The sequence below is a fragment of the Argiope bruennichi genome, chromosome 1 (assembly GCF_947563725.1).
Source record: "Argiope bruennichi chromosome 1, qqArgBrue1.1, whole genome shotgun sequence".
NCBI classification, from domain to species: Eukaryota; Metazoa; Arthropoda; class Arachnida; order Araneae; family Araneidae; genus Argiope; species Argiope bruennichi.
In genome coordinates, this window is record NC_079151.1 from 84,872,440 (window position 1) to 84,899,148 (window position 26,709).

Below are 26,709 nucleotides of genomic sequence, written 5' to 3' on the forward strand. Positions count from 1 at the left end.
CTGATATAATAGTATCTCAGCTCTATGGCATTCTCCCATCTCCTTAACGGGAATAAAGAGAAGAGAAGAAATGTGTGAATGGGCTGAAAAGTGAACGGACCGGTTATTTTCGGAATTATCGTATCATTGAATCACATATCACTGAAATTGGAGTTATTCACAGGAAAGTGTGGAGTTACTGCTGCGCTTAATGGTATTTGCGACCTTGACTTTCTGATATTCGCATTTGACAATGCACTATTCTAATTGCCTGTGATAGGACTTTCTAAAGGCATTCATTCTGCAGGCGCCATTTATTGGCCGAATATAGAACTAAAGTGAAGATTTTAAAGAAATGACACTTTTTTTAAATTCAACTTTTTCAGAAAATACTTTACTCCAATAAATACATAGAATAAATAATTTTGAACAAAATCAAAATTAAAAAGTACAATAAATTATAATAAATTAATTTAATCACAAGTTACATAAAGTAATAAATTAAATATTAATTTATTTTAATTTAAATTTAATATTTAATATTATATAATTTTTAATTCATAATATAATTGAAATAAGAGATATTTGGAACAAATATTTAAAAATAACAATAGTAAAATTATTTATTATTCAAAATATCTTGGATTATGCATCTCTAATAAAATTCCTGTTAAAGTTTTATATCTTTATCTGTATAAATAAAAATTGTTTATTTTACACCTTTTGAATCGTATTCGAGGAATCAGAACGGAATATCGTTCACCTTGCAGAACTTAGGAATTATTCAACTTCAGATACATGTTTCGTTGAGATAAGCACTTACTCTTCTCTTCTCTTTCTGCTCATGCGCAATCTTATGATAATACCGGGACAACAGTAGAGAGACAATTACTGCACGCAATAGTTGGCCTTGTATAGAGACGCTACTTTGAATTGAGAGTACCATTTTCTAATGAGATGCTGTTAATTACTTAATTGTGGAAATGTTACCATAACTACTGTTAGTAGTAAAGATTTAAATTCAAAGCTAAAGATCCTTCTGTTCTTAAAAGATTTTCTGAATTAATCACACGTAAAATCTGACTGTGCTTATTGATTACAATTTGAAACATTGTAAGTATTTCTTCGTTAAGTAGGAATTTTCATGTCTTTTAAATCTTTTGTTGTAGTTTTTCAACTGTGATGGATTGTCGGCTTTGAATTTTGATTGCTGTATGTCTTTTATTATTAATGTAATTCTTGTTTTTTTAATAGAGGATGTTTTCTTTTCCTCGATTTCATTAAGTTTCGTACGACATCAAATGGTTTGTCAGTGTGATTTATTTCTTTAAAAATTTCAAAATAATTAATCGCTAGCTAATACTATCAGTGTGAAAATATTTAGATTATTGTCTTTTAATTTTTGTGGCATGTTAAATAAATTGGAGTATAAAGAAATATTTATTTTGCTAGTTGGCCTTTTAATGTATTTCAAACAAAATTTAAAATATTATACACCATTTTGACTAATGCATTGTTATTTAATTTTGTGAAATGTTAATGCATAAGTGTTTGCATGAATATTGCAATTTCAAATTTTGTTTAAAAACAATAATAATATTGCTTAATAACAATAAAACAAAAGTAATCATAACACATAATTTAAATTAACTATGTGTTATGATTACTTTTAAATTTATATAAATCTGTGTGTATTTAGCGATTTTATACATTAAATATTTATAATATGATAGTAAATTTAAATCGTCTTTGGCTATTATTAAGGTTTAACATTTTGCGAAAAGTTGCTTGTAATCTGATATTTATTGTCAATCACATTTCTCCCAATTTCTTTGATGACATATCTTTAGTGATGTGTCTAGTATGTCTAAAATATTAAATATTTATTTGCTTCAGTCTTTTAATGTTAAATTATATAAAAGCAGTTCCAACTATTTTTGTCATTTAAAAATTAACATTTCTTTTTAAGAGAATTATTATTTCAATATCTTAATTAGAATAACTTGAAATTTTTTAAAAAACTGGCTTATGTTTATATTTGAACCTTAATGTTTGTAAAATTTAAATGTTGATATGATATTAGGGTTACATCTTAAAATTAATATAGAATTTAAAAAGTTTTTAAACATAAGTGGTGAAATTTGAATCTTTTAAATTTTACTACTAACATGCAATTGGTGATTTCAATTTTTTTTTATAAAGGTTTCTATAGAAATTGATTTTGTGATCAATTTCTTATTCTCTCTTCTCAGTTATAATGAATTTTAAGCTTGATTTGGCTATTTAATAAGTAGAACTATAAATGCTTTTGTAAGCCAGGGAATTTAAATTTACAGGAAAACAAGTAATTAAGTACTAAAATTAGTTAAGATAACTTTATTAATATTATCTTTCCATATTAACAATCTGTAACTTTCTTCCACTTAATAAATAATATGGAAGACATGATATAATAGGCATTTAAATAACTTGTAAGAAAAATATTAATATGTTGAATTAAAAAAAATTAAAGACAAGGTTTGTGATTTTGTTATAAAAGACAGTTAACTGGGTTGTAAATACCTATTTTGTGTAAAATAGGTTACTTAATAATTTACTTAATTCATTTCTTTTAAGGGCTTTATTTTTAAATATGTTGTTGTATGATTGTTATAATACTTTAAATAGTATTTGATAATAATGAAGCTAAATTTTGTGTATAGAGATGCTGTTAATCCATTAGAATCCTTTGAAATACTATTGAATTTGAGACCAGTAAAATCAAAGTTGCTTGAAAATTACAACTAATCTGCTACATCTGGTTATTTTATAATATTGAGAATTATTCCTTGTATTTTTCCATTAATACCATACAACATATTTTTTTCATCAAATTGGTTTAAATTTACAAATATAAAAAGGCATTAAGCAATATGTTTAAAATAGGAAAGTTACTTTATTCTTGTTAGAATGTTCTTAGAAAATAATGCTTAGAATTTCCAAAATTTAATGTTTCTTTTTTTGTGTGTTCTTTTGTATTTTATGCTATAGTTAAGTTGTTCAGTCCAATGTGACTGAACAACTTAACTATAGCTTAGAAACGAAAGTTCTAAAGTAAGATTGTTGTACTTCAAGAGGATTTTTCTGGTTCAAAACTTATACTGTTGCTTTATATTGCTTAAGATTTCATTTTATTTACAGATATGTTATTTTAGACGGTCAGTATCATGAGGGTAATAGCCAATGCAAGGTTAAAAGAGCTAGGCCAAAGACCTAGGTATTGAAATTTTACTTATATTTATTGATATTGTTATGATTATGAAATTTTTATTGCTGTTGAAATTTGTATTAAAACTGATTTACTAATTTGGTTGAAATTCCAATATATTAATGTAAAATCTATGGAAATGATATATACTTCTCCCAGTTTAGCTAATTTGTTGATAAATTGAATTTTTGACACAAATATGAGTTAATTTTTTCAAGCGAAGCTGATTTTCTATTAAATTTTTTACTTCTGCATTTATTTTTAGAAAATTATTTGTTTAAATTATATTTATGAAAATGATAATAAAGTACTTATAATTACCATACATTTCTGTTAATTTGTCAACTTTCAAAATATATTACAAATTCCCCAAACTTGTATATTTTATTAAGTTTAAATAAATATTTAATTATTTTTTCTATAATGATGTTCAGAAGGTTGATGTATTTTGTGTATTATATTGTACATTTATTATATTTATTTATATGTTGTGTGCTCATTGTAAAGATAACCAATTCATATTTTGATCTAAATTTAAGCTTGGTGAAAGTTTTTTTACAGCTAACAGAAAAAAACACTACCTTATACATTAAAATAGTTAGGGGTAATTATAATAACAAAATCCTTGAAGCAGATTTGATTTAGTAAGGATTGAATTTTTCTTTTTCCAATTAAATTAGATAAAAAAAAAATGAAAGTGATTCTTTTTCCCTTCTAGAAGTTTTGAATAACACTTTAAAAAATTTTATTGTTTGTTTGTTTCTTTTTTTTTTAATAATTTTAATAAAAGCTTATTTGTAGAGTAGGTTTTATATTAAAAACCTTTTTCAAAAATAGTTTTTTCTTTTCTTTAACATGAAACATGTGCCTTCATCATAAATGATGCCGAGAACAAAAATCCAAACAAGATCTAAATTTTGCTCATATACGCAATTCTGTCTGGGAAGTACTCAAATCCTCATACAAATTAATTTTAATTGCTTCGATAACATTTTACACCTTTTTTTATACAACTTTGTAATTTACAGCATATGTCTATAATCAATATTTAAGGAATAAAGGTCCGCGATCAAGGTTTTTGAGACACCCTGTACATATATATATACACACTCATGACCATAAATTAAGGATAATGCAGGTTCAGGAAAAGAAAGTCAAAAACCAAAAAAATGTGACTTACTTGTAAAGTCTATTTATTAAACAAAAGGTAAAGAGCAAAAAAGATGCTATATGTTTGATATAATTAATAAAAATTGCGATTTTTTTTTTCACAGTGGGGCAAATTGCAAAAGAAATAAAACTACTTACAAAAACCAATATTACATGGTTGGTATGATGGTTAATACATAGTATGTCTCCCAGATTATGCAACACAATCCGTACAACGCCTAGGCATACTGAGTATCAAATTATCAATCTGATCTTGGGGAATATTACATCACTCATCAAGCAATGCTCTTCGAAGTTCCGTTAGACATGTAGGAGGTGGTTGACTGGCTGCATCTCGTCAGCCAATTTTGTCCCACTCATGCTCTATTGGATTAGAGCCCAGTCAGAATGCTGGCCAGTCCATACGGGTGATATCCTCCGATCGAAGGCATTCGTTTACGATGTTTGCATGGTGAAGATGGACGTTGTCATCCATAAACACGAATTCTGCAGCCATGGTGCACCGAAACAGACGTACATATTGTTCCAGAGTAACGTTCCGATAGATTTGGCCTGTCATAGTTCAATTTGAGCATGCAGGTCAGTTCTGGTGACCCAGAATAATTCCTCCCCTAACAAACATGGCGTCATTCAATTATGTTCTCTTGGTTTAACGGGTACTTGGTGCTCTCCATATGAAAGTCCGGCGAGAATCAGACTGCAAACTAAACCTGGACTCGTCAGAAAATATAACACTAGCCCACTGTTGCGGTGTTCACAATTCACGCTCTCTACTCCAGGCTAACCGCAGTCGACAGTGAGTTGCAGTTAGTGGAACACATCAGACAGGTTTACGAGCAATCTGCCCCAAGTGTCTGTACGTGGTCTGCCTTGAAACTTTCGTACCAGTGGCTGAAGAGAGCTGACGGGACAAGTCTGATGCTGTGCTCCATCTGTTTCATTTGGCAGTAACTGTAAAATACTGGTCCTTATTTGCCGTTGTGACTCGGGGGTGACTGTGCTGTAACGTCTAGTCACATAACCGTTATCTTTGAATCGTTGCCAAAGTCTGGAGATGACACTCTGGGCGATGCCAAGTTCCTTGGATACTTCAGCTGGGTATGCCCACATTCCAGATGGACGACAATTCTACCACATAAAAAATCATCCAAATGCATCCTTTGTGTTGTAACTATGTTGTTATTGTACTGAAAGGCTTATAAAGCGCTTGCGAACAATTTTACTTCTTTGCCTATATTCTTTATACATCACTCTCTTACACTCTTGTCATTGTGACGTACTGTCAGTGTAATCTGGTGGCTTCCTGCGATTTGCATATGATTTTTGAAGATGTATGTTGTCATTTTACAAATGATATACGTATTTTAGAGTTCGATTTCCGTGTGACTGAATTATCCTTAATTTATGGACATGAGTGTATTTTTGTGAATATTGCATTCATGTCAGCTTTAGAACAATTATGTGTGATTATTTAAAAATATATTGATTATCTGCCATTCAAGTATAATGGGCAGCAGATCTGAATTATTTAAAAATCATTTATGAAAGAATGTAATTTGTAGTTTTATTATTCTTAAATGAATGCTTATTTCATTTGTCCAGTATCAAATCCAAGTTGGTATCTTACAAGCCAAAAGGCTTAGTTATTAATGTTGTTAATGCCAAGCAAATTAAATTGTTCTATAAATAGATGTTTTTAAGATTTTTTTGTTTGCATAGATTGATATTTTGATTTTTCTAAGTTTAATTCCACTTTTCTTAATGATTGCCACAGAGATTGAATAGAAATTAATTATTTCAGTGGCTGTGTTTGGAAAGCAGTGTTTAGATTTTTCAAATATCATTTCATTTATCTTATGATTTTCATAGAGGTTGAAAGGAAAGGAATTATTTCAGTGATTGTGTTTGGAAAATAGATTAATGACTGAATATATCGTAATACTGAATTCATAATAATCTTGAAATATATTGAAAACCTCTAGGATTAGTTAGATCTATCATTAAGATGGCAGTTTGAAAGTAGCAATCTGCAGTATTTTAAACTTCTAACTAGTATTCTTTATAGATCTTATTTAATTATATTTTCTTAATTTGCTCTGCTAAAATATCCTGAATAATTAATTCTTGGTTTTATAACTAATTTTTTAATTGTGAAAACTGTTAAAAATGCCTGTATTCAATAATAATAACATAATTTTTTTTTTTAAATTATGAAAAACAGTATGTAATGAAATGTATTAGGTTTAACACATAACACATAAAATATTGATACCCTGTTCTTTCTTTGCTGCATATATAAGCAATGTTATTTTGATTTACAAGAAGAAATTGAGATAGTTTTGAGATTTTTTTAAAGATAAGTTTTAGAGGTCACTACCAAAGCTGTATCTTTTTGAATTTCAAAAAAATGTAGAATTCAACAATTTCCAATTAAATTAATTTTATTTATCAAGCATTTCATTGCAGTCTGAAAGAATTGAACCCCCTGTAGGTCCAGAGCAAAGAGAATGAAATGCTGGTACAGGACAGAATGTTCTGAAATTGAGCGTCGCCATAAGTCCATGCATTTTTTAGAGTTAAGCCTAATTTAAAAAAAGAATCATAAAATAAGCACTTTAATATAATTACTTTAATTTTACATGTATATAATTACTATTATTTAATTTAAATAATAATCATTAATAGAAATGAATGAAATAAGCAAAATAATCAAATTTTAACTATGTCCATAAAAACAAACGCACAAAAACAAAGTTACAAATATTATCCATACGAAATAAACAAACAGGAAATTAAGCAATAATAATCCTTGGATAAAGAAATTCTAATTTGAAAATTCCCAGTCTTGTCTGTTCACACTGAAAAGTTCATTTTTATTGTGTTTTATTTCAAAAGACTTACTAGATGCATGCTCAGAGCAATGATATCTTATAATTATATTCCTCTGTATCTGAGGAAAATTGACCTTACAATTTTTCTGTTATTACAAAAATCCCTATCATTTCATTAATCTTAGAAGTTTACATGATTACTTAAATGTGGTTAACAAAATGAAGCTCAATATAATTTCAGCACATATATCAAGACTTTATTAAAACACATCCAAAAATATTTCTCTCACACTACTTGTCACTCAGCACATTTTCTCTATCCTCCTTAATGAAAAAATCCCAGAAGACTGGAATCCCTTTAAATCACACATGCACTTTTAGAGAGCAGTTTGTTTATGTCAATAAATCTATTAAATTCAGAAGTGCAGATTAAAAACTAATGCCCATCTATGAATGTGAAATACTATATGATTCGACTATTAAAAAAACCATTACAGCTTTTCGCATCTAGTACCCTTTAAAAATTCAAATGGATTGTTCCATTTTGAGGTCATGTATACACAATGATGATCCTGTGCAATTAACCCGAGTATTAAATGTGATGCTAGGCTGATGAGAGTGTCATATATACGAGATGTTAGTCCTGAAGAGGTGGAACATTAAACTAGCCTATCATACTAAAATCAGTTACAGATTTGTATACTTACTTTTAAGATTAGACTTCTTAAGAGTTCATATTTGCCTTTAAATTACCTTACTATTACTAACATGCATTGTTTTTGACCTTCATCTTTGATGTGGTTTATTATACTCCTTCATAAGTGGTACTCCATATTCTCCTTCAGAATTTACCACTCTCAGTGACCAACAGTTACTTTGCATTTCTTGTAGAATTCGTCTTCCTTCCCTTTTGTCTCTTTTTTTTTTTTTTCAGAAATTCTGAGGATATATCCAAGATATAAAAAAGTATCTTTATGTTAGTTGATACAAAACTGTGCAAACTCCATTTTAGGATTAAATATGGATCAGCTCAGTTCTGTTTCAAGGTTTTATCATTTTCTTTCCTTTAAAAGTATTAACTATTTTCCATTTTATTTCTTAAAAAATATGGTCATCAACATATCTAAGGACAACAAATTCCTCTGACAGGTACCACAGATGTTTAACAAGTTTGTTCTTTGCTCACATGAAAATGTTTTAAGTTATACATTCATACTGTTAGATTTTTCAGTTGCTGCAAATCATTTCTTAGGAAAAAAAAAAAAAAAAAAGATGCTACTTGAAACCAGCTTTGATATAACATTTCACAACAAACAAGCAAATATCTTGAATTCCATATTCTTGCTTGGACAATTTAAATTAATTTTTGAATAAATATATTTTGAGCATATAAATCACCTTTTCCATTCATTGCAATCTCCTTTGAAATCTAAAGCATATCCCTCCTTTGTAATTGCCTTTAAGAGTTGTGAAGGTGAATGCTAATAATTTTTGGCAAATTCAATGTATTTGAGGCTTTGTTGATCACTGTTTCATGAATTAAAACATCAAATGGAGCAGTATGAGAATTGATTTGATTGATTGAACTCTCAGAATTCTTAAATTGTTTAAATATCAGTATGTCAGGTTATTTATTAAGTAATCTCAATGCCATGCTAATTATATTATCTGTTCAGCATTGAGGTTAAGAATCTTGAATTCAAGAATTCCATGACACATCCCTCAAATAGGCAGTATGTTAGGCCCTGTTGAAATCCCAACTGACTTTACAGTATCTGTTTCAAATACGATTTTGTGGACATGAAAGCAGCAAACCATCTAGAACATTTCCTTGCTTATCCTTTGTTCAATAATATGCCAGCTCCTTTTTGTAACCCTATATTAATTGAAGTTGTATCAAACATTTCATTTGATCAGTACTTCTTAAGATTCAACTGTTATGTGAATAGCAGTAGCTGGTTCAGAAGTTTTGGTTTGAAAGTAATTAGTCAATACCTTTTCTTGAAATAGTAATGGTTGATGATCAACACTTTTACTACCCTACAATGTTTTCTAATTTTTTTTTTTTTTTTGGTCACAATGCATAGTAAAAGTAAAATAAGTAGAAAATTCTTTTAAATCTTGAGCTCTACTTTTTATGCTTTTCATTCTTGGATGCTTTAGACTGTTTGTTCACTTATTACTGGATCATTGGACCATATCCTGCACTTTAGGTGCTGGTGTCAAAACAATAACTGTTTTTCTATCATTTGTATTAGTTGCATTGAGTTGCAGCAATATTATTGTCCAGAATACTAGCACTTTTCTTTGGTGGCTGATTACAAAATGAATTTCACACTCTTTTTTAAAAACAATTATCACTTTTAGATGATTTACTTTTCTCTCCATATTTATATGAAAGAATTGGCATATGTTCAGAAAAGAATTTTATTTTTTCATGCTTTTTCATTTTTTTAAATGAATTCTTTTTTCAATAGATTTTGCTTGCTTCTTCAAAATATTTTTATCTACATTTTCTATTTGTCTTTGAAAGACTATAATTTCTTAATTTGTATTTTGACACTTTTGGCATTAGCATGAGAAATATCAAACAACTTTTTGAGGAGACATTCTCCAATATCTTTTTTTTTCCAAATGCTTTCTAAATATTTGGTTTTATTTCCTTGGTTCTTTTTAAAGTTTTTTTTTCATTCTTTAAAAATCTATTGTATATTTTTTTGATATAGTGGCAATTGTAGCCATTTTTCAAACAAAAAATACATGAATAACAACAGTGTGCAGATTTTAAATCATCTTTTTCCTAATGTAAAAAAAAAAAAAAAAAAATGTAAATTTCCCTGTTTAATAGCAATTTTATTTAGACTTTAGACTGACAAACCGAATTTCATTTGGGTTTCTTGTCAAAATAGATGGTTTATTGTTTAATGCCATTAGGAAAAAATGCTATAAACTAAAATATTAATGTTGTTGTTATAATTATTTCATTATAATGATATTTAAATGATTTTTGATTAGATTTAATATAACTTAAGATTCAAACATGGACAAAAAGAAAGGAGGAAAAAATAAATCCAGAAAAGTATCTTACACTCAATGCAGTAACTAATTACAAGATGATTTACTTGAATCAGATTCAAGTTGTGAGTGCGATGGTGACATGTACCAGTGTGTCTGAGGATAAACATTAATATCTCAATATGAAATCATTTGTGAGCAGAACTCGTAATTTTTGGAAATTTTTTTCTGTTTTCAAAATTTTAAAGTTTGATAGCCACCTCTAAAACACACTTTTTAAATCTGAAATTTTTATGCAAATAATTTTTTTAGGCCTTGGAACAACAAAATGAATGGTGTCCTATTAAAATCTCAGGAGTTTATTTTTTAAATCACCGTACTAATGAAACTTATTACTATAATGACATGAGTAATTTGTTTTGCATATCAATATATTTTATGTCCTAGTTTTTTTTACTTTATTTGGATTGAAATTTAGCATCTTGTGCATTTATTTTTCAAAGCATGTCAAATCATCCTGACATGCAAATTATCAAGATGCAAATGTCTATTATGTAATTAATTATGTTGGCAGTACCGATATAGGATTCTAAGTTATAACTTTTTAACTAGAAATAGATTTAGAAGAACAAACAACTAAAATTTTGTTTCAATAAAGCACTTTGTTGCATTTCTACTGCTGTCATAATAGTAGTACTTTTTGCCTTTTAATGCAGATATCAATTTTTCCCCCTTCTTTTTTACAGCAAACGTGGTTTGGAAACGGAATCTAGCAGTGCTGAAGGTTCGTCAAAGATTTTTATTTATTTATCAAATTTTAAAATTAGATGAATTTTGATATTTATTAGTAATAGATTCTTATTGTTTATTTTAAGATTGATACAAATTTAGATGTTCTAAAACATGCAAATTAGTAAAATTTGTGTAAATTTTTAAAAACCCTTTTTTGTGAATTTTTTTTTTATTGATTGATTTTTTAAAAATTTATCTTCAGTATCTAATAAAATAAATGCTGCCTTTCCCCATATCTAAATATATCATTTCATGTAATGAAATATTTTTTTATTTTTAACTGAATAGATGAAATTCATTTTTGCTGATTTCCCTTCAATAGAAAGTTTTTGGTGCAAGGATTTTCATCTTGTATTTTTTTTAAAAAAAATCCACCATATAATTTTCTGATAAAAAATTTTTACTTAATTTTTCACATATGGCACCTTGTTATAAGGAAAACCTAGTAAAACAAATATAACCTATCAAATATTGAATTTTCCTAATTGCATTTATCAGCATTTCTTAAATAGGTGAATCATTATATCATTTTGCATAAAAAATGTACATGGTTAAAATTTAAATGTTTGTTCTTCTAATGGAAATTTGATATGAAATGCATTGCTGCATATGATTGCCTTTGTTATTTGCAAAATTTAAATTAGTTTTGCTTTCCTGATTTAAAATTCTTTTCTTTCACCTGAGATCATGCGTTAAAAATGCATTATTACACATAAAGATTGTATGCATTTTTAAAAACACTTTATTTAATAATTTGATTGTCAATGATGATTTTTGCTTTTTTTTACTGTCAAAATTTTTGTTTTGATTTTCATTATTCAGTGGGTTTTATCTTTTGAAATTTATAATATATATAAAAAAAATTAAATAAATAAAATTGTAAGATTATTTTTTCGAATTTTCTGTCAATGCAATTGTAGTTCTTAATTTAGATTATGAAAGGATGTGAAAATTGTCTTTTTAAATTTCAGAACCCAGACCAAAGCGGACAGCAATCATAAATCAGAATGAACCTAGAGTAAGTACTGTTATCAAAATATTTTTGTTAAAAAGTGAAAGTGAAAATTGTATTTTAATCTTTCTTATTATAAGATATTTTGCCATTTAATAATGTTCAAGATAAAATTTATAAAAAATTTAATTTTAATAGTTTCTTTTATAACTGATAATTTGTAAAAAATTTAACTAATAATTCTTTAAATGTAATTAGATTGATACTGATAATAACTTTGTTGTCATGGGGGACATAGAATAAAATGTTGTAGAATATATAGAAATTGTTCATTGTTAAAAAAAATGAGTAAAGAAAATTGAGAATGAGAAATTGTGTGTGTGAAGATATATTAGGTTGTTCGGAAAATTATTTCATTTTTTCCCAATAGAGGACTTAATTGATTTTTTGCCCACAGCGAATTTCACACTTTAAGCTGCATAATCATTATATATTTTGACAGCTGACATAGTAATGCTTGTATATCAAAAGGTTCGATTGATTTTTTACAGTAGTTTTTGGTTGGTGCCCTTTCAAATGTGGAAAGTTAAAAGCAGCATTTTTGGCATATTTTGCCTTTTTGGTTTTGAAAAGGTAAAAATGCTGTTTAAGCAAGAAAAAAATTATCCAAAGTGTATAGAGAAGATGTATTGACAGAATACCAGTGCCAAAACTGATTTGCAAAATTTTGATCCTACAATTTTGAGGTTGCATGTGTTTTGTGAGGTTTCCTCATGTTCTTACAGAAAAAATTTGTACAGTCGCATTGTCGTCTGTGTTTTGCTTCTCAAACATCAAGAAAATGATCCATTTTTAAAGACATGTGACTAGGGATGTGAAATGCATCCCCAGTCTACAACTATTTTAAACACGGGAGATCATTGAGTAAAAAAAGATGAATAGACTCAAAACATGTGCTTGTGAATGTGATGCTATTTGTGTTTGGTGGGATTTCAAAGGAATCTTTTTTTAAGGTTCTACAGGACTACGCAATGATTAATTTTGCAATTACTGTCATTGGCTGGACAAATTGAATTATTCATTTGAAGAGAAAAGACCAGAATTGATCAATAGAAAAGGCATAGTGCTTCACTAAGATAATGTGAGACCTCATACAAGTTTGGTAACTTTCCAAAAACGTTTACAATTTGGATAAGATAAACTGCCACACCCACCACCATATTCTCCAGATCTGACACCTTCTGATTATTATTTGTTCCGATCTCTACAAATTTTTTTAGATGGTAAAACTTTCATCTCAAAGGAGGAGGTCAAAAATCACCTGGATCAGTTTTTTTTTTTTTTGCCTGCAAAGGAAAAAAATTTGAGCGTGGAATCATGCTACTGCCAGAAAGATTACACCAGGTATGGGACCAGAATGGACAGTATATAATTCAATAAAATATTTATTCACTACAAGAAAATTGTCTTTCATTCTTATAAAAAAAACGAAATTACTTTCTGAACAACCGGATAATTAAGGCAGGTCAAGTTCGAATTTTGAGCTGTATTTGCTCTTGGTTTTATTCATGACCACTCTGTTGAATACTATTCATTTATATTAACACATATTATTAAACTTCATTATATACACGGTAAATTTTTTAAATTTTGGTAATTATTTTGTAAGCCAAGCATTTCAAACTATGCAATCACATTTAGAAATGCACTACTTTTGGGTAAAATTTAAAAATATTTGATTTTTTTCTAAAATATGACGTTTTGTTTATCTGTTTCAATTTTAAATAATTGATTGGATTTTTATATATATATATTTGTTTGTTGTTAACAAATAAGGAACTTTGACCATTAGGCTCCTTATTCTGTAATTTTTATAGATTACGTTCCTGGAATATATTCAGTTCTTAATAATAATAAAAAAGCTCTTTATTCTAGCTTTAGTGCTAGCTTTGTTTTTTAGAGAAATTTTATTATATTTTGGATTTGCCTCAAAGTTTTTAGTATCTGTTTCTACTCAGTAATTAAAAAAAAATATTTTGCAGATTTTATATGATAAATTTATTATTTTTTGCTTATTATTTTGATTTTTTTTTTTAGTATTTTTTCAAATCACTAAGAACAATTTAGAGTTTCTATGGCATTGGGAAGATTGAGAAAAGCACAGGGAATTTAAAATTTACCTGTAGAATAGGGAAAATGATGGGAATTCTTAAATTTTCCATAAAACAAAGAAAACTTTAAATCTCTTTAAGCGCTTTTCTCCTAAAAAATGCCTATCACTTTAAATATTGCAAGAAAATTTTTTTTTCATAGTTGTCACAACTAAACAACACCATTCGTAGAATCTTGTTCCTTTTGTACTCCTCTTTTATTCTACATAGATTTGTCTAATTTTCAAAATTGAGAAAAAGTACCATTATTGGAATAATAACTAGAGTTACTTGATTACTTGTGGACACTGACACTGAACAAAGACACTTTTTAGCATAATGTTTTATTTTTGTGAAAAATAAAATGCATATCCAAAAATTTTGCTATTTTAAAAGCTGTTTTTTGTTTAAATCCACATTTATTGAAAAGAAATACAGTATTATGTGAAAAGTGAATGTTCGAGTTGCTTCTTTATTCTAAAACTTAAATTTTCATTGCATGTTTAGAATGTGCGATGTTCAAATTTGAAATTTTCCTCAAACAACTAAAAAGTGAACACAAAAGAAAAAAAAAAATATCTTGATACATTTAATGAAGAAATTCATTTAGATATTTTCTAATCATATGTTTGAGGCTGAAAAAATTTTCTGATTTTTGGGATGCTGTAAAAAATAATATTGTATATTGTCACATGGCAATGTGGCTTTGGAAAATGGATTTAGTATCAATAAGGATATGCTTATTGAGTCCCTGAAAGAAAATTCTTTAATTGGTCTTTCTTTATTGTTGAAATTCTTTAATTGTAGAAAATTCTTTAAGAACGGTGTATGAGGCCATAAATTTTTATGGAGCTGTTTTAAATGTTCCAATGTCTAGAGATTAGCTACAGCAAAATTAGCACCTATGAGGTATTGTGAAGCTTTAGAATAGCAGAAAAATTACTGAAGGAACAAAAGCTAGGCAACTTCGAAATGAAATTATCATAAAAGTGAGTGTTGTGTATGAAGTGGATGATTGAAAAATCTCTTGAAGTTGCAGTGATTGTTGCTCAAATATATAAATTGACAAAAATAAAAGCTTCCTAATGCTTTTTCTTGAATAATCATTAAATGATTTTTATCATGATAGCAAGAATGTTTTACCTTAGGCCGAATTAATCTTGTGTGACTTTAAATGATATAACTTGTGTGTAATAATAATGATATAACTTGTGTGACTTTAAATGATAAGGTAAATGATCCATATCTTTTTTTTTTACTCTTAATATGTGAATTTAATTGCAAATTTCTAAGCAATAATAAAGAGAAATTGTTTTCATTCCTTTTTATGTAAATATAAACATTCATTTAATATGCAGTTTCAAAACAAATAGTGTGTTGTTATTCTGTTACAGCTAGCATATGAGTGCTATTTGCATGCTTCCTCTTAAAGTGTGTATACAAACATAGAAAATGCAGGAAATCCCCCCTTCCCCCTAGATTTGTGTGGCAATTGTTTATCAGACTTCTAAAAGAAATTTTTAAAATTTTTAAATTAGATTATTATAATTTTTACTGAATTTTGCATTTGTAATTAGCCATCTAGTTATCGAGTTTTTGAGAAGAATTTTGATTGTTATTAGGAACTAGTTTCAAATTTTGTGAAGCCAAAAGGATTAAGAAATTTTTTGAATACAGTTTTAAATATTTAAAAGTATTTTGAAAGCTTTGTTGTAAAATGCTATAATTTTTAAATATATGTATCTATGAGCTTTTTTGTTAATAATTGGGAGTTAAATGTTAACAGATTTTTTTTTATAATAACGTATTAAATTTTTTATACACACTAAGGTCAATGCTCAAATGTCTTCATGCCAGCTATTGAAATAACTTTAAATGTTTTCATTTAGAGTTTGACGGTTTTTCAAACCCGGTTTTAAAAAACCAGATTTTTTTAAAGTAAATTTGTCACATTCGAAAATCAGTTTTTAAGATAAGAAAATCGGATTCCCGGAACGCTTGAATATTCCAATTCTTCAAAAAAAAAATTAAAAAAATATCGATTGGGACTGATTTGTCTAGCAGCTGAGAGCTTAAGGTGACAAGATGCGAATTTATTAACAAATGGGGGTATATTTGAATTTCTGTTAAATGAAGTAAAAAATTTTAATTCTGAAATATGTTTGAAATTATCAGGGGCGTTTGTGCTCCGGGGAAACCCCGGAATTCCGGGGATTTTGAACTTCGATACCCGGAAATTCCGGGGATCGTCGTTCAAAAGGAAGTAGGAATAATAATGAATTATTTATTTTGATCTGGGTAATTTTGTTTGCTTTGAAAGCAGAAAACGCAAGGTCAGTGTGTGTTGTGAAAACTTTTCCTTTCTTTCTCCAAAGGCAGTGATAATGCGTGAAAAGGGGGAAAAAGCTTCTTTTTTGTTCTTTCCTTATTGCGAGTTATGACTCATTCCCCCGGTTCTCGGACATTCTCTTCTGGATTCTTTTCGGCAAGTAGGCGCGGCAGAAAAAAAAGGGAGAGACTTCGTTCGACCAGATGTGCGATCACGTGACCTGGGTTCAAAGGTCTTAATTTTGCAAAATTAATGGTTATTAATTTTGCAAAAAAAGTAATTCATTGAACTTTTATAATTAGGTCATTCAATACTTCATAATCGTAATTTTTCATTTCTCCCCCCCCCTTCTCGAAACTCCAAAATGTCGGTAGTAAGTCCGTAAAAGTTTCAGGGGATTTTTTGAGGTCCCACAAACACCCCTGAATTATTATATGCTTTTAGAAGAACGGATTCGAAAAAGAAGACAAGTACAATTGGCAACTCTTTTGTTATATTTTCAAAATCTACAAAACATTTCTAGTTCAGCAAAGAAATCTAGTGTACTTTCTTTAGTTTCAAAAGCCAAAATTGTTAAATTATCTGGAAAGATATTGTCTAGAATAATTCCATATTCTTATGTAGAAACCAATTCTGATGAAGAGCAAATCGAAGAAACAACTCATCAGAGTAATACTTTTTTAAATGAAGCCATTGAAAAATCAATTCATTAGTTTCTTGAAGACCCTGAAGAGAAACTTACAAATCTAAAGACACTGAATGCTGAATTTTCCTTATTTTAGACAATAAATAAAAGAACAAAAATCTTTTGTTATTTGATGCCATGAAAACTGTAAAACCAAGCTCAGTAGTAAGACTTAGCCACCGTTCAGTCTATATTTATTTTTCCCTCTTCTATTTTTTTGACAAAAATTCGAAAACTGGCTAAAACCATTTTTTTTTTTTTTGGAAATATGGAATTTGAAAACTGGTTTTTCAAAAAGTTGGTTTTTGTATAAACCCTAATTTTATTTCTTTGATTTTTTTTAATATTCTATTTTCTACATTTTTTAAAAAAATTATTATATCTGAAATGTAATATTTGCTTTTTCCTTTCTTTTGTAAATAATTGTATATGTATCTTCCTTAGTTTAATTATATGGTATGTGCACTTGCTGAAATTTTTTACTTTTATTAATAAATAAGTTCAATAGTTTTTATTAAAGATTTTTTTTTCTGTTTTAAAGCTAATATTTTTTTAAGATAATCTTATTGAGAGAAGTTATTAAAACTCAAAAAATTGGCATAAACCATAAAAGTTGTTAAATTATATTTTATTGTAATTAATGATTGTTTGATAATTCATTTTTATATCAAAAATTCTTTTAAAGAAATTTTATTCTGAATGCATGTATAATTTATGAAAAATGTTAGGCATGGTGAAACCTTTTCATTTGGCTAACTTAAAAGTAAGTAATTAATTTTTTTAGTAAATTTCTACTGTGTGTTTCTAGGTTGACGGGTACTGTTGGATTTGTCACACTGAAGCTGATGATAAAATATGTGTCACTTGTCAACGGGCATTTCATAGTAGTTGCTTAGATAAGAAATCTTCATTTAGTGAGCTAGGAGTTTGCCCTGAATGCCAGTCCAAATCTGTGAGTGGTACTGAATTGACCAGTAATAAATTTTTCAATTTAGATAAATTGAAAAAAATGCTGGATGTACTTACTCGTCGAAGTTTTGGCAAGAAGAAAGGAAGAAATGTATGTATTTCACATTTTAGGTTTATTTATATTATGATAACTTGATATGCCTGGATTTGCTTGGGATTTATACTATTGAATGTGTAAATTTTTTAATATACATAATCTGAATTTTTTTTATATTAAAATGAGAATATCAAATTTAAATCATTCAGATTAACTCCACAATAGCTAAATCGGTGAAGTGAAATAAGAGTAAATGGTAAGGAATTACAATTATTTTTCACTAAATTAAAAGTAATCAAAATATAACTTGTAAGCAGAAAGAGATACCGTTTCAAAATAATCACAGTTAGCATTCATAAAATATCCCTCTTATAAGTCAAAATATAAGTAACATTGTGTATACATGAAAGTAGATTTTAATTTTCCACACTTTTTGAGGTCTTCAAAATGAAGTTTTTAATTTTCTTAGTTTAAAAAAAAATAATTCAGAAGTACATCAGAATAAATGTGAAAGTTCAATTAATTAACAATGTTTAGTTTTCAGTGTATAAAGCACTAACAAAATTTTCCCCTTGAAACAATAGATGAAATTTTTTTAAAGCCTTTTTTCATTGTATTGGATGGAAGAAAGAAAAAAAAAAGGCAATCTCTAAAATTCTGTGGGCAAGAAAAATATTTTAATATGCTGCACATGCATGAATAATAATCCAGGCTATTGGATGTCTTGACTCATTGACTTAGAAGTTAAGTTTAAAGCTAACCATACTCTTAAGAAGTTTTTAACTTTATATCAATCATTTCAGATTTTGCAATTGCTTATTATTTGATGAAATATTATGTGAAAAAGAAGATTGTTATTCAATGTGCCGTTCTCTTATCATGATCTAGTAATTACTTTCTAGATTTATTTTATTTTGCATTATTAAATTCCACAATTCGTCACTGTAAAGTAAATTGGAAATTTAAGAGAACAAACAATTTTTCAATTTATGGCTATTAATTTATTTTTTGTTAAATGCTAATGCATCAGTTACCTAGCAATAATATTCCCATAACATGTAGTTTGAATTATGTTCAATATAACATGGCTAGTGATAATAAATATGAGTATCTGATTATTGTACTTGACATTCAGATATGCATTCAGATATGCAGTACAGTGGCAGTTAATGTGTTAAATTATTTAAAAATAATTTCTTTATTTTTCCTGCTTTTGCATTTTTTATATAGTAGACTTTGCTTATTTTTGAATATTCATGTATTCTTTGTGCTCAAATTGTAGGAAAAATTCTTGAGATGGCCAGAAGATGATAGAGAGAAACTTTTCAAAATCATAGACCTTGAAATTTTACTGGATGTAAGTATTTTATCACCTTAAAGTGCAAATTTTAATTAATTTTATGTAAAAGATAGTGAAATTAGGTAACTTTCAATAGTTTTTTCAAGTATTTATACTCTGAGCTATAAATCTTATTCAAAATTTTAGAATTTTGATGTTTTTGAGACTGTGTAGTTAAATTAACAAACAGTTTTCAATTTGTTAAGAGTTTTTTCCAAGTTTCTTTTCTCTGTCTCTGAACCCCCCCCCCCCCCCTCCTCCCTCCATGAGCCTTATTATCTGATTATAAATTTAAATAGCTGCCTTTGATAACCTGCTGTCTTACTATGATTATTGGTTACTAAAAATTTAAATTAAATCTTTTGGATATAAGTTATGCATAATGTTTTCTTCAGCAAAGTATTTTAAACTTCAAATTTTGATAATTATGTAATTTATATTACTTGTCTATTATATTATAAGTCTTATGCCATTGTGTTATGTGCCTACCTAATTTTCTGCCTTTTCATCTAAAATTTGAATTTCATATGAAGTGAATAATAATTAAATGTCAAGTTATTCCAGCAACATGTTTGTCAAATCAGAACACTTTTATATCAAAATATAAGGATAGAAAGTAGAATCAAACAATATCGAAATTTTTCTAATTTTACCATATGTATTCCCTGATTTACATAATATCTCTCAATGAATTATTCAAGAATGATTTCTCTGATTCATTAATTAGTATGCTACAATAAGAGAAGGGGGGGGGGGAATAAAATGTTGGTATTAAAATTTTTATGTATGTTATTTTATGTTATTTTTATTTGATGAAAGAGCAGCAATATTTAACAATGGAAACACTTTTAATTTTTTTCATTGTTTATTTCTAAAGTTAAACATTAACTGTAAATAAAACATAATTCATTTTTTTATATTTTTAGAAAGATGTTGATATGAACATAAAATATTTTTTCCTCATATTTTCTTATTCCATTCCAGAATATCAATAATGTCCTTCCATATACAAAAACTGCAGAATTTTATGGTGATGTGAAATACATGTATCATAATGCTTGCATAGTTTATGGAGGTAAGACATTGATTTTTTTTTGTACATGATTGACAAAAAATTAAGTTTCCTACTTCAAAGAACCTGTAATACATTCCTCTGTTCCAACTGAGATAAGACTCAAATGATTCACAAATTACTTATTAAATAAAATTTTACAAAATGTTAGTTGTGTAATACATAAATAAATATTTCAAAGCTGATACAAAGTTATGCCAATATATCAGCAAATAAAATGCTTTGTATATTTCCTTAGATATGTCTCATCTTTTGCAATCAAGAAAATACTTAAATACAAAAACATATTTTAGCCATTGGGTAATTCAGAACAATGGATGCTGTTTTTCATAACTGGATCAAATATGGCACAGTATGACACATTTTCCTTTTGAAAATTCTATAATCAGAAATTTGGCTGAAATTTCAGATGAATGATGAGATAGAATGTTAGGGAACATCTGTTCATCAATATATCAATGAAATGTTGTTTTAATAATTAATGTATTTAGTGAATGATGTGACGAGGTACATAACATTGCTTTCAAGTGATGTCTAGGAAATATCAAATATAACAGGTATTCTAGGATTGCAAATTCTTGTAATAGGCATTATACTTTTATACTGTGATGCAGCAGACTTCAATTTGGGGGAGGAGGGAATTAGAAGCTGTGATTTTAAGTCTATATTCATCAAATTTAAAACCACTGCTTCTAACATTTCATTCTCATGGATTATATGCTTCTAATGCCCAGGTTCGTAAATACTAAATACTGATTTGGCTATGAATATGAATTTAATATTTATCATCAGTACTCGCATTTTAACCATGAACAGAATGCTCTATGACTAAATTATGTTAACTATTAATAAGAAAATTAAGCATATAAGTTTTGAAAATTTCTACATCTTCTTCATACAACTTGGCTGCGTTAGATTATATAAGGATAAAGTTGCAGTATGTCTATAGTAGAGGAAACAGTTTGAATATTTACATTACTGTATGCAGCTGACAATTAACATGTCTTTTACATGTAGTGTAGTAATATTTTATATACAAGAGTCATTTTTGGTGTCTATTTCACATTTTCATTCCAAATTTCATCATTTTAGTTGAACAAGTTCTGATTTTCGACCTCTTTACAGATGCTGGAACGAGTGCAATTGAAATAGTCCCTAAATACATGTTTATGATGAATTTGTCTTTTAAAAAATGTGATGCTAAAGTTGTCAATTTTAATTAGGATTTCATAATTTAAAAAATGAAAATAAACTAATATAGTAATTATATATATATATATATATATATATATAGTAATTTAATATTAATTTTCTGACATTTTTTATATCGTAGAATTTATTTTCTGTTGCAGCTAATTCAGATGATGCTAAGGCTGCTGAAAATTTAAGAAGAGATTTTAAGAGTGAGCTCTTAGATTTAGAAGCATGTCCTGAGTGCTATTATTATTTGTACTGCGATGTATCTGATCAAGATTCCTTTGTTAGATTATGTGTAAGTTATATTTAATTTTGAATATTTGTTTTTCTTAATAGTATATTAAATTATCAAATTTTTAAAAATTTGTATCTAGAAATCATGCTATTGTGAACTCTTTTCTGAAATATGTTGTAAAATGCTGTATGTGCCATTGTGCCAAATTAAATAATCTCGAATATGATTCTATTATACTTCAATATAACCAGTATATCTATTCTCTATATATAAAAACCTATACAGATAGTCTAATATCTATATACCTAAACCTAAATGATACTTATAGTCATTTTATATTCTGAACAATATGTGTTTTGAAGTCTTTTATGGGTGTGAAACACCTTTTATAAAATGTTAAGATAGTTTATTAGTCATAATTAATGGCTTTTTCTTTGATATAAATACCGAAATAAAATATAAATTAAAATTATATCTTGTTTTCATAGATGTTATTCTTGAAATTTTATACTTCTAAATTAATTTTGTAGGAATCTCCACATGATATTGTATGGGCTCAGTTAACCGGACACCCTTATTGGCCTGCAAAAGTAAGCTAAATTATTTGATCATGTCATGAAACTTCTTTCAGAATATTTTATTTTAGATACTTCTGAATTTCTTGGTGCTTCAGATGGAAAAAATTATATTTGAACTAAACTTTATTGTATTTAATCATATCTGAAATCTTAAGAATACTTAATAATTGAATATTTATAAGATATATATCTGAATTAAGAAATTATACATTTGTATAACTTATCTGTCTTTGAACTGAATATGAGAATTAAAAAAATTCTAATTCTGTTGCTCAGAGAGTTAAGTTAGCAGTAAAATTTTTGTTCAACAAATGAGATGTTTTTACAGAAGCAATATTTTCTTTCTTTCAATTTCTTCCAATTCTAATAATTTAGTTAATCTTTTTCCATATTTATAAAGTTTATAGTTATTAAATCAGCAGGAATGGTCAATTTGAAACTTTTTTTACACTCACCATAAAGGCTTTAACTTCTTCCCTTAATATAAAATTGGGGACATTTTGTAAGACTGCAAGTGCCTTACGTTTCATTGGTGAATAATAGTTATGAAATATAAATTTTTGATGTGAATGTAGCATTTTTACTACATCTATTTTGGATGGCTCTTTTCTGACTGATGGAAAACAAAATTTAATATAGAACTATTCTTATAATCAAAAGATCATATATTACATTTCATTGATTTAAGTAATTGCACTTATGAGTTTGATTTAAGTAATTGCATTTATGAGTTTTTGTATTTACATACATGTGAAAGTATAGGTTGACTGATAAACAATCTTAGATGGATTTGGTTCAAAATTTCATAAGAATCTACATTTTTGATGCTCTGCTTGTACATCAAATATTATCCATCTCTCTCTTTGCATTTTGTAGTTGTCGAACACACTTATTTTCAAACTGCCAGGTAGACTTTCTTTGAATGGTTTTCATTCAAAGTTTGATGGAAATCTGGAAATTTGATCTAGAGTCCATATACCTAATTTCATCCATCCAACTGAAAGTGTTTATGAGTTATCATGTTCACTGATAGATTGACAGACATAATGCCAAAAATGTGTTTTTTGAACTCAAGGGAGGTGTGAAATGTAGAGATAAATGAAAGTCTTGAGTTTGAACCTTTTTACAATTACAATACTTTCTTTATACTTAGTATACAGGGAACTAACAAATCAGAAATGGCATTAGGAAGGGTGGGAAAAAATTGGATTAACAGTATATTAATTTAACAGTTACATATATTTTTTTCTTCTAGTGAAATTTATGAATTTTGCATGTTACTCGACATATGCCTTTTTCTAAGTGTTGAATTATGATATCCTGGAAATACAATTTTATAGCAAATTTGCTTAAATGGATGAAATTGTTTATGTTTTTAAATTTGATGTCAAACTCTTCTGGAGGATTCTATTTTAAAGTAATGTTGAAAAAATTTGCAAAAAAATTTGTTTTATGTTTAATTATATCTACATATTTTTTGTTATATTTTATTATTTTTAATTAGATTGATTTGTCCATTGGATCAGCTGTACAGGCATATTTGCATCAATAAATATTGTATTAAGCATGTATCTTTGTAAGACCTGGGTGGCTTTCTTTTTATATCAGAAACAATTTTTCTTTTTTAAAAGTTATTTTCCAATTAGAAAATAAATAAAAAGCATACAAAGTCTGCCCAAAAAGCAACAACCTTTAAATTAGAATATTAGTATATTAATTTACCAACTCATTTGTAATGATATCACATAATTTTGTCGCTGTTCTATAGTTATATTCAGTAGCGGTTTTCATTACAATAATGAAAAAACTACAAATCTGTCTGGAATTATTTATAAATTTTGACAAAAACTTTTATTAAATACATTTTGGATATTGCATCAAGTTTCTAGAAAGGATTGCTTATTTGGTATTAGTGCTATGAATGGTGCTGAAATTTCAAATAAAGGGATCACCCAATGAATAGGTTCTAAAACTGGATGTCTTTAGATCTTTATTTTGAAGAAGTTAATGTTTGGATTTGAACATCATTTAAATGTCATATCTATAAGATTGTTAAAGTTTGAAGCATCAATAAAAATTAATTTCATACAATTTTTATTGCTCTGACTCAAAATTTGTGCCTTGTCTTTTGAATTGATGAGCTGAATATGGATTGTATTACAGTGCTCAGAAGTTAATTGATCATTCAAATCTAGATCAAAACTTTTTAAAGCATATCATACTGGATTGCAATTTAATAGATTTAACGCTGAATTTACTTTTGCTCCATAACTTAAATCTATTTTAAAAAGTTGATGTGAAATAATATAACATTGAAAAAGATTCACCAAAGACTTCTTACTATTCTAATGATCTTATGTTCATCGTGTGAGTCATCTTATATTCAGTTTCATAAAAAATTACAAAAAAGAGAAAAGAAAAAAAAAGTTTTCTAGGGATGGAAGAAACTTTGGAAGCAGTGTATAAAGTGTATAAATAAAAGAGGAGACTATTTTAAAAAAGATGAATATAAAAAATACTTTTAGTAATATTGGATTAACCTTAAAAATTTTTCTTTTTAGAATAGCTACATATTTTTGGAGTTTTCTGAATTCTTAGGATGCACTTATACTTTTGAGAATTTCGGATTTGGTAGAATGGCATTACATTTCTTGTAAATGTCCATATTAAAATTTAGTTGTTTTCTTTTCAAAACAATTGATGTAAAAACAGAATTCAATTTTAATGCAGCTCTGATAAAATGTAATATTTCTCTAGATGATTATTAATTTTTTTTTTTTTTTTTAGTGTTTGAAAGTTGTAAAGGGTATTGCTCATGTAAGATTTTTTGGAGAGCATGAGCAGTAAGTACTTTTCATTCTTTAAATTAATGTTATATTTAAAAAATTCTCTCTCTCTCTCTCCTCTTTCTCTCTCTCTCTCTTTTTTTTTTTTTACTATTTCCATTTCTCATGAAACAATGTTGCTAAAAATATTTAATATAATATGTGAGAATTAGTGTTCTGTTGCTCCTTTGCTTATTGCCCTTTTCTTATTGTTATTTTATTAATGAATTATTTCTTAAAAAAATTATCAAAAATATTTCCTTATGGAATTTCTAATACTGAAATTAAAATTGGAAACTATTTTACTTAGGTAATCTTCTTTATTATGTGTATTTCCATGTTTTCTCTTAACAGCAATACTATTGTATTCGTAAGCCTTTCTTTCTGAGTTATTCTTTGCAGATACCTGATTTTTAATTTAAAAGATGTTTAACAATGAGTTTTTCATTAATATTGATATTTTTTAAATCTGTTCTATCTCATCATTATCTGTATAAATAAAACTGAAATGCCAACAAATTCTGTACACGTTAGAAAAACAAACTACTGAATAGATTTTCTTGATATTTTGCTTATAAATGCTGTGTTGCTTCACAAAGCTTAAAGAAAGATTTAATGAAATTTTCTGGACAGTTAACTTAATTTTTTATTTTTTTATTAATTAAAATATTCTGCTGATGAATGTAGGAGGTTATGCTGTAAGTGCCTTTTATCTTTTGAAAAAAAACATGGTGCTGCCTTAGTATACTGAATTTAAAGTAGACAGAAGAAAAATATATTAAATAAGATTTCATTTACCTTATTTATATTGAAAAATTGATTAAAAAAGACTGTTGTTATATTGCATGCTACAAGCAGATATTTAAGTATTTGTGTGAGTCAATTAGTCTTTTCTCATTGAATTGTGATTCTTCTGAAAAGAAACAGTTTCTATTTAATTTGAGATTGAATTTCTTTAATTTTTGTTAGTTGATTTGCTTTGGAAAAAAAAAAAAAAAAAAAAAAAAAAACTTGAAATCATGATTCATGTAAAAATATTGCAATATCACACTAGTGAGTTCCTATTTAAAACATTGTTTAACATAAATTTTTTTAATTATCTGATATGTTTTAAAATTAGAATGATAATATCTCTGCACTAAATGATTTTTAGAAACCATTGAAAGCTAATTTTCTCTATATGTTAGTAATGATCTTTAAAAAAGCAATTAAAATTTTTGTTAGCATAAGATGCAGTTTGGATGAAAATAAATAAGATGTTTTAAAATATATGATTTTTTTGATTTTATAGAAATAGCATGATTAAA

At 27.2% G+C, this 26,709-nt stretch overlaps 1 protein-coding gene across 4 annotated transcripts in view; it reads left to right on the forward strand.

Annotated features, from left to right (window-relative positions):
* The first annotated feature begins 883 nt into the window (after positions 1–883).
* The window catches only part of LOC129980738 (MYND-type zinc finger-containing chromatin reader Zmynd8-like), a 78,640-nt gene continuing 52,814 nt past the window's right edge, over positions 884–26,709 (forward strand). For all 4 annotated transcript variants that reach the window (XM_056091122.1, XM_056091134.1, XM_056091128.1 and 1 more), the window contains exons 1-10: positions 884–1,092; positions 3,160–3,235; positions 10,989–11,026; positions 12,006–12,052; positions 17,959–18,210; positions 19,439–19,513; positions 20,480–20,570; positions 21,920–22,059; positions 22,530–22,589; positions 25,365–25,420. In XM_056091122.1, coding sequence (XP_055947097.1) covers positions 3,186–3,235; positions 10,989–11,026; positions 12,006–12,052; positions 17,959–18,210; positions 19,439–19,513; positions 20,480–20,570; positions 21,920–22,059; positions 22,530–22,589; positions 25,365–25,420 — 809 coding nt within the window. In that variant the 5' untranslated portion in view covers positions 884–1,092; positions 3,160–3,185. The remainder of the gene's footprint in view (positions 1,093–3,159; positions 3,236–10,988; positions 11,027–12,005; positions 12,053–17,958; positions 18,211–19,438; positions 19,514–20,479; positions 20,571–21,919; positions 22,060–22,529; positions 22,590–25,364; positions 25,421–26,709) is intronic.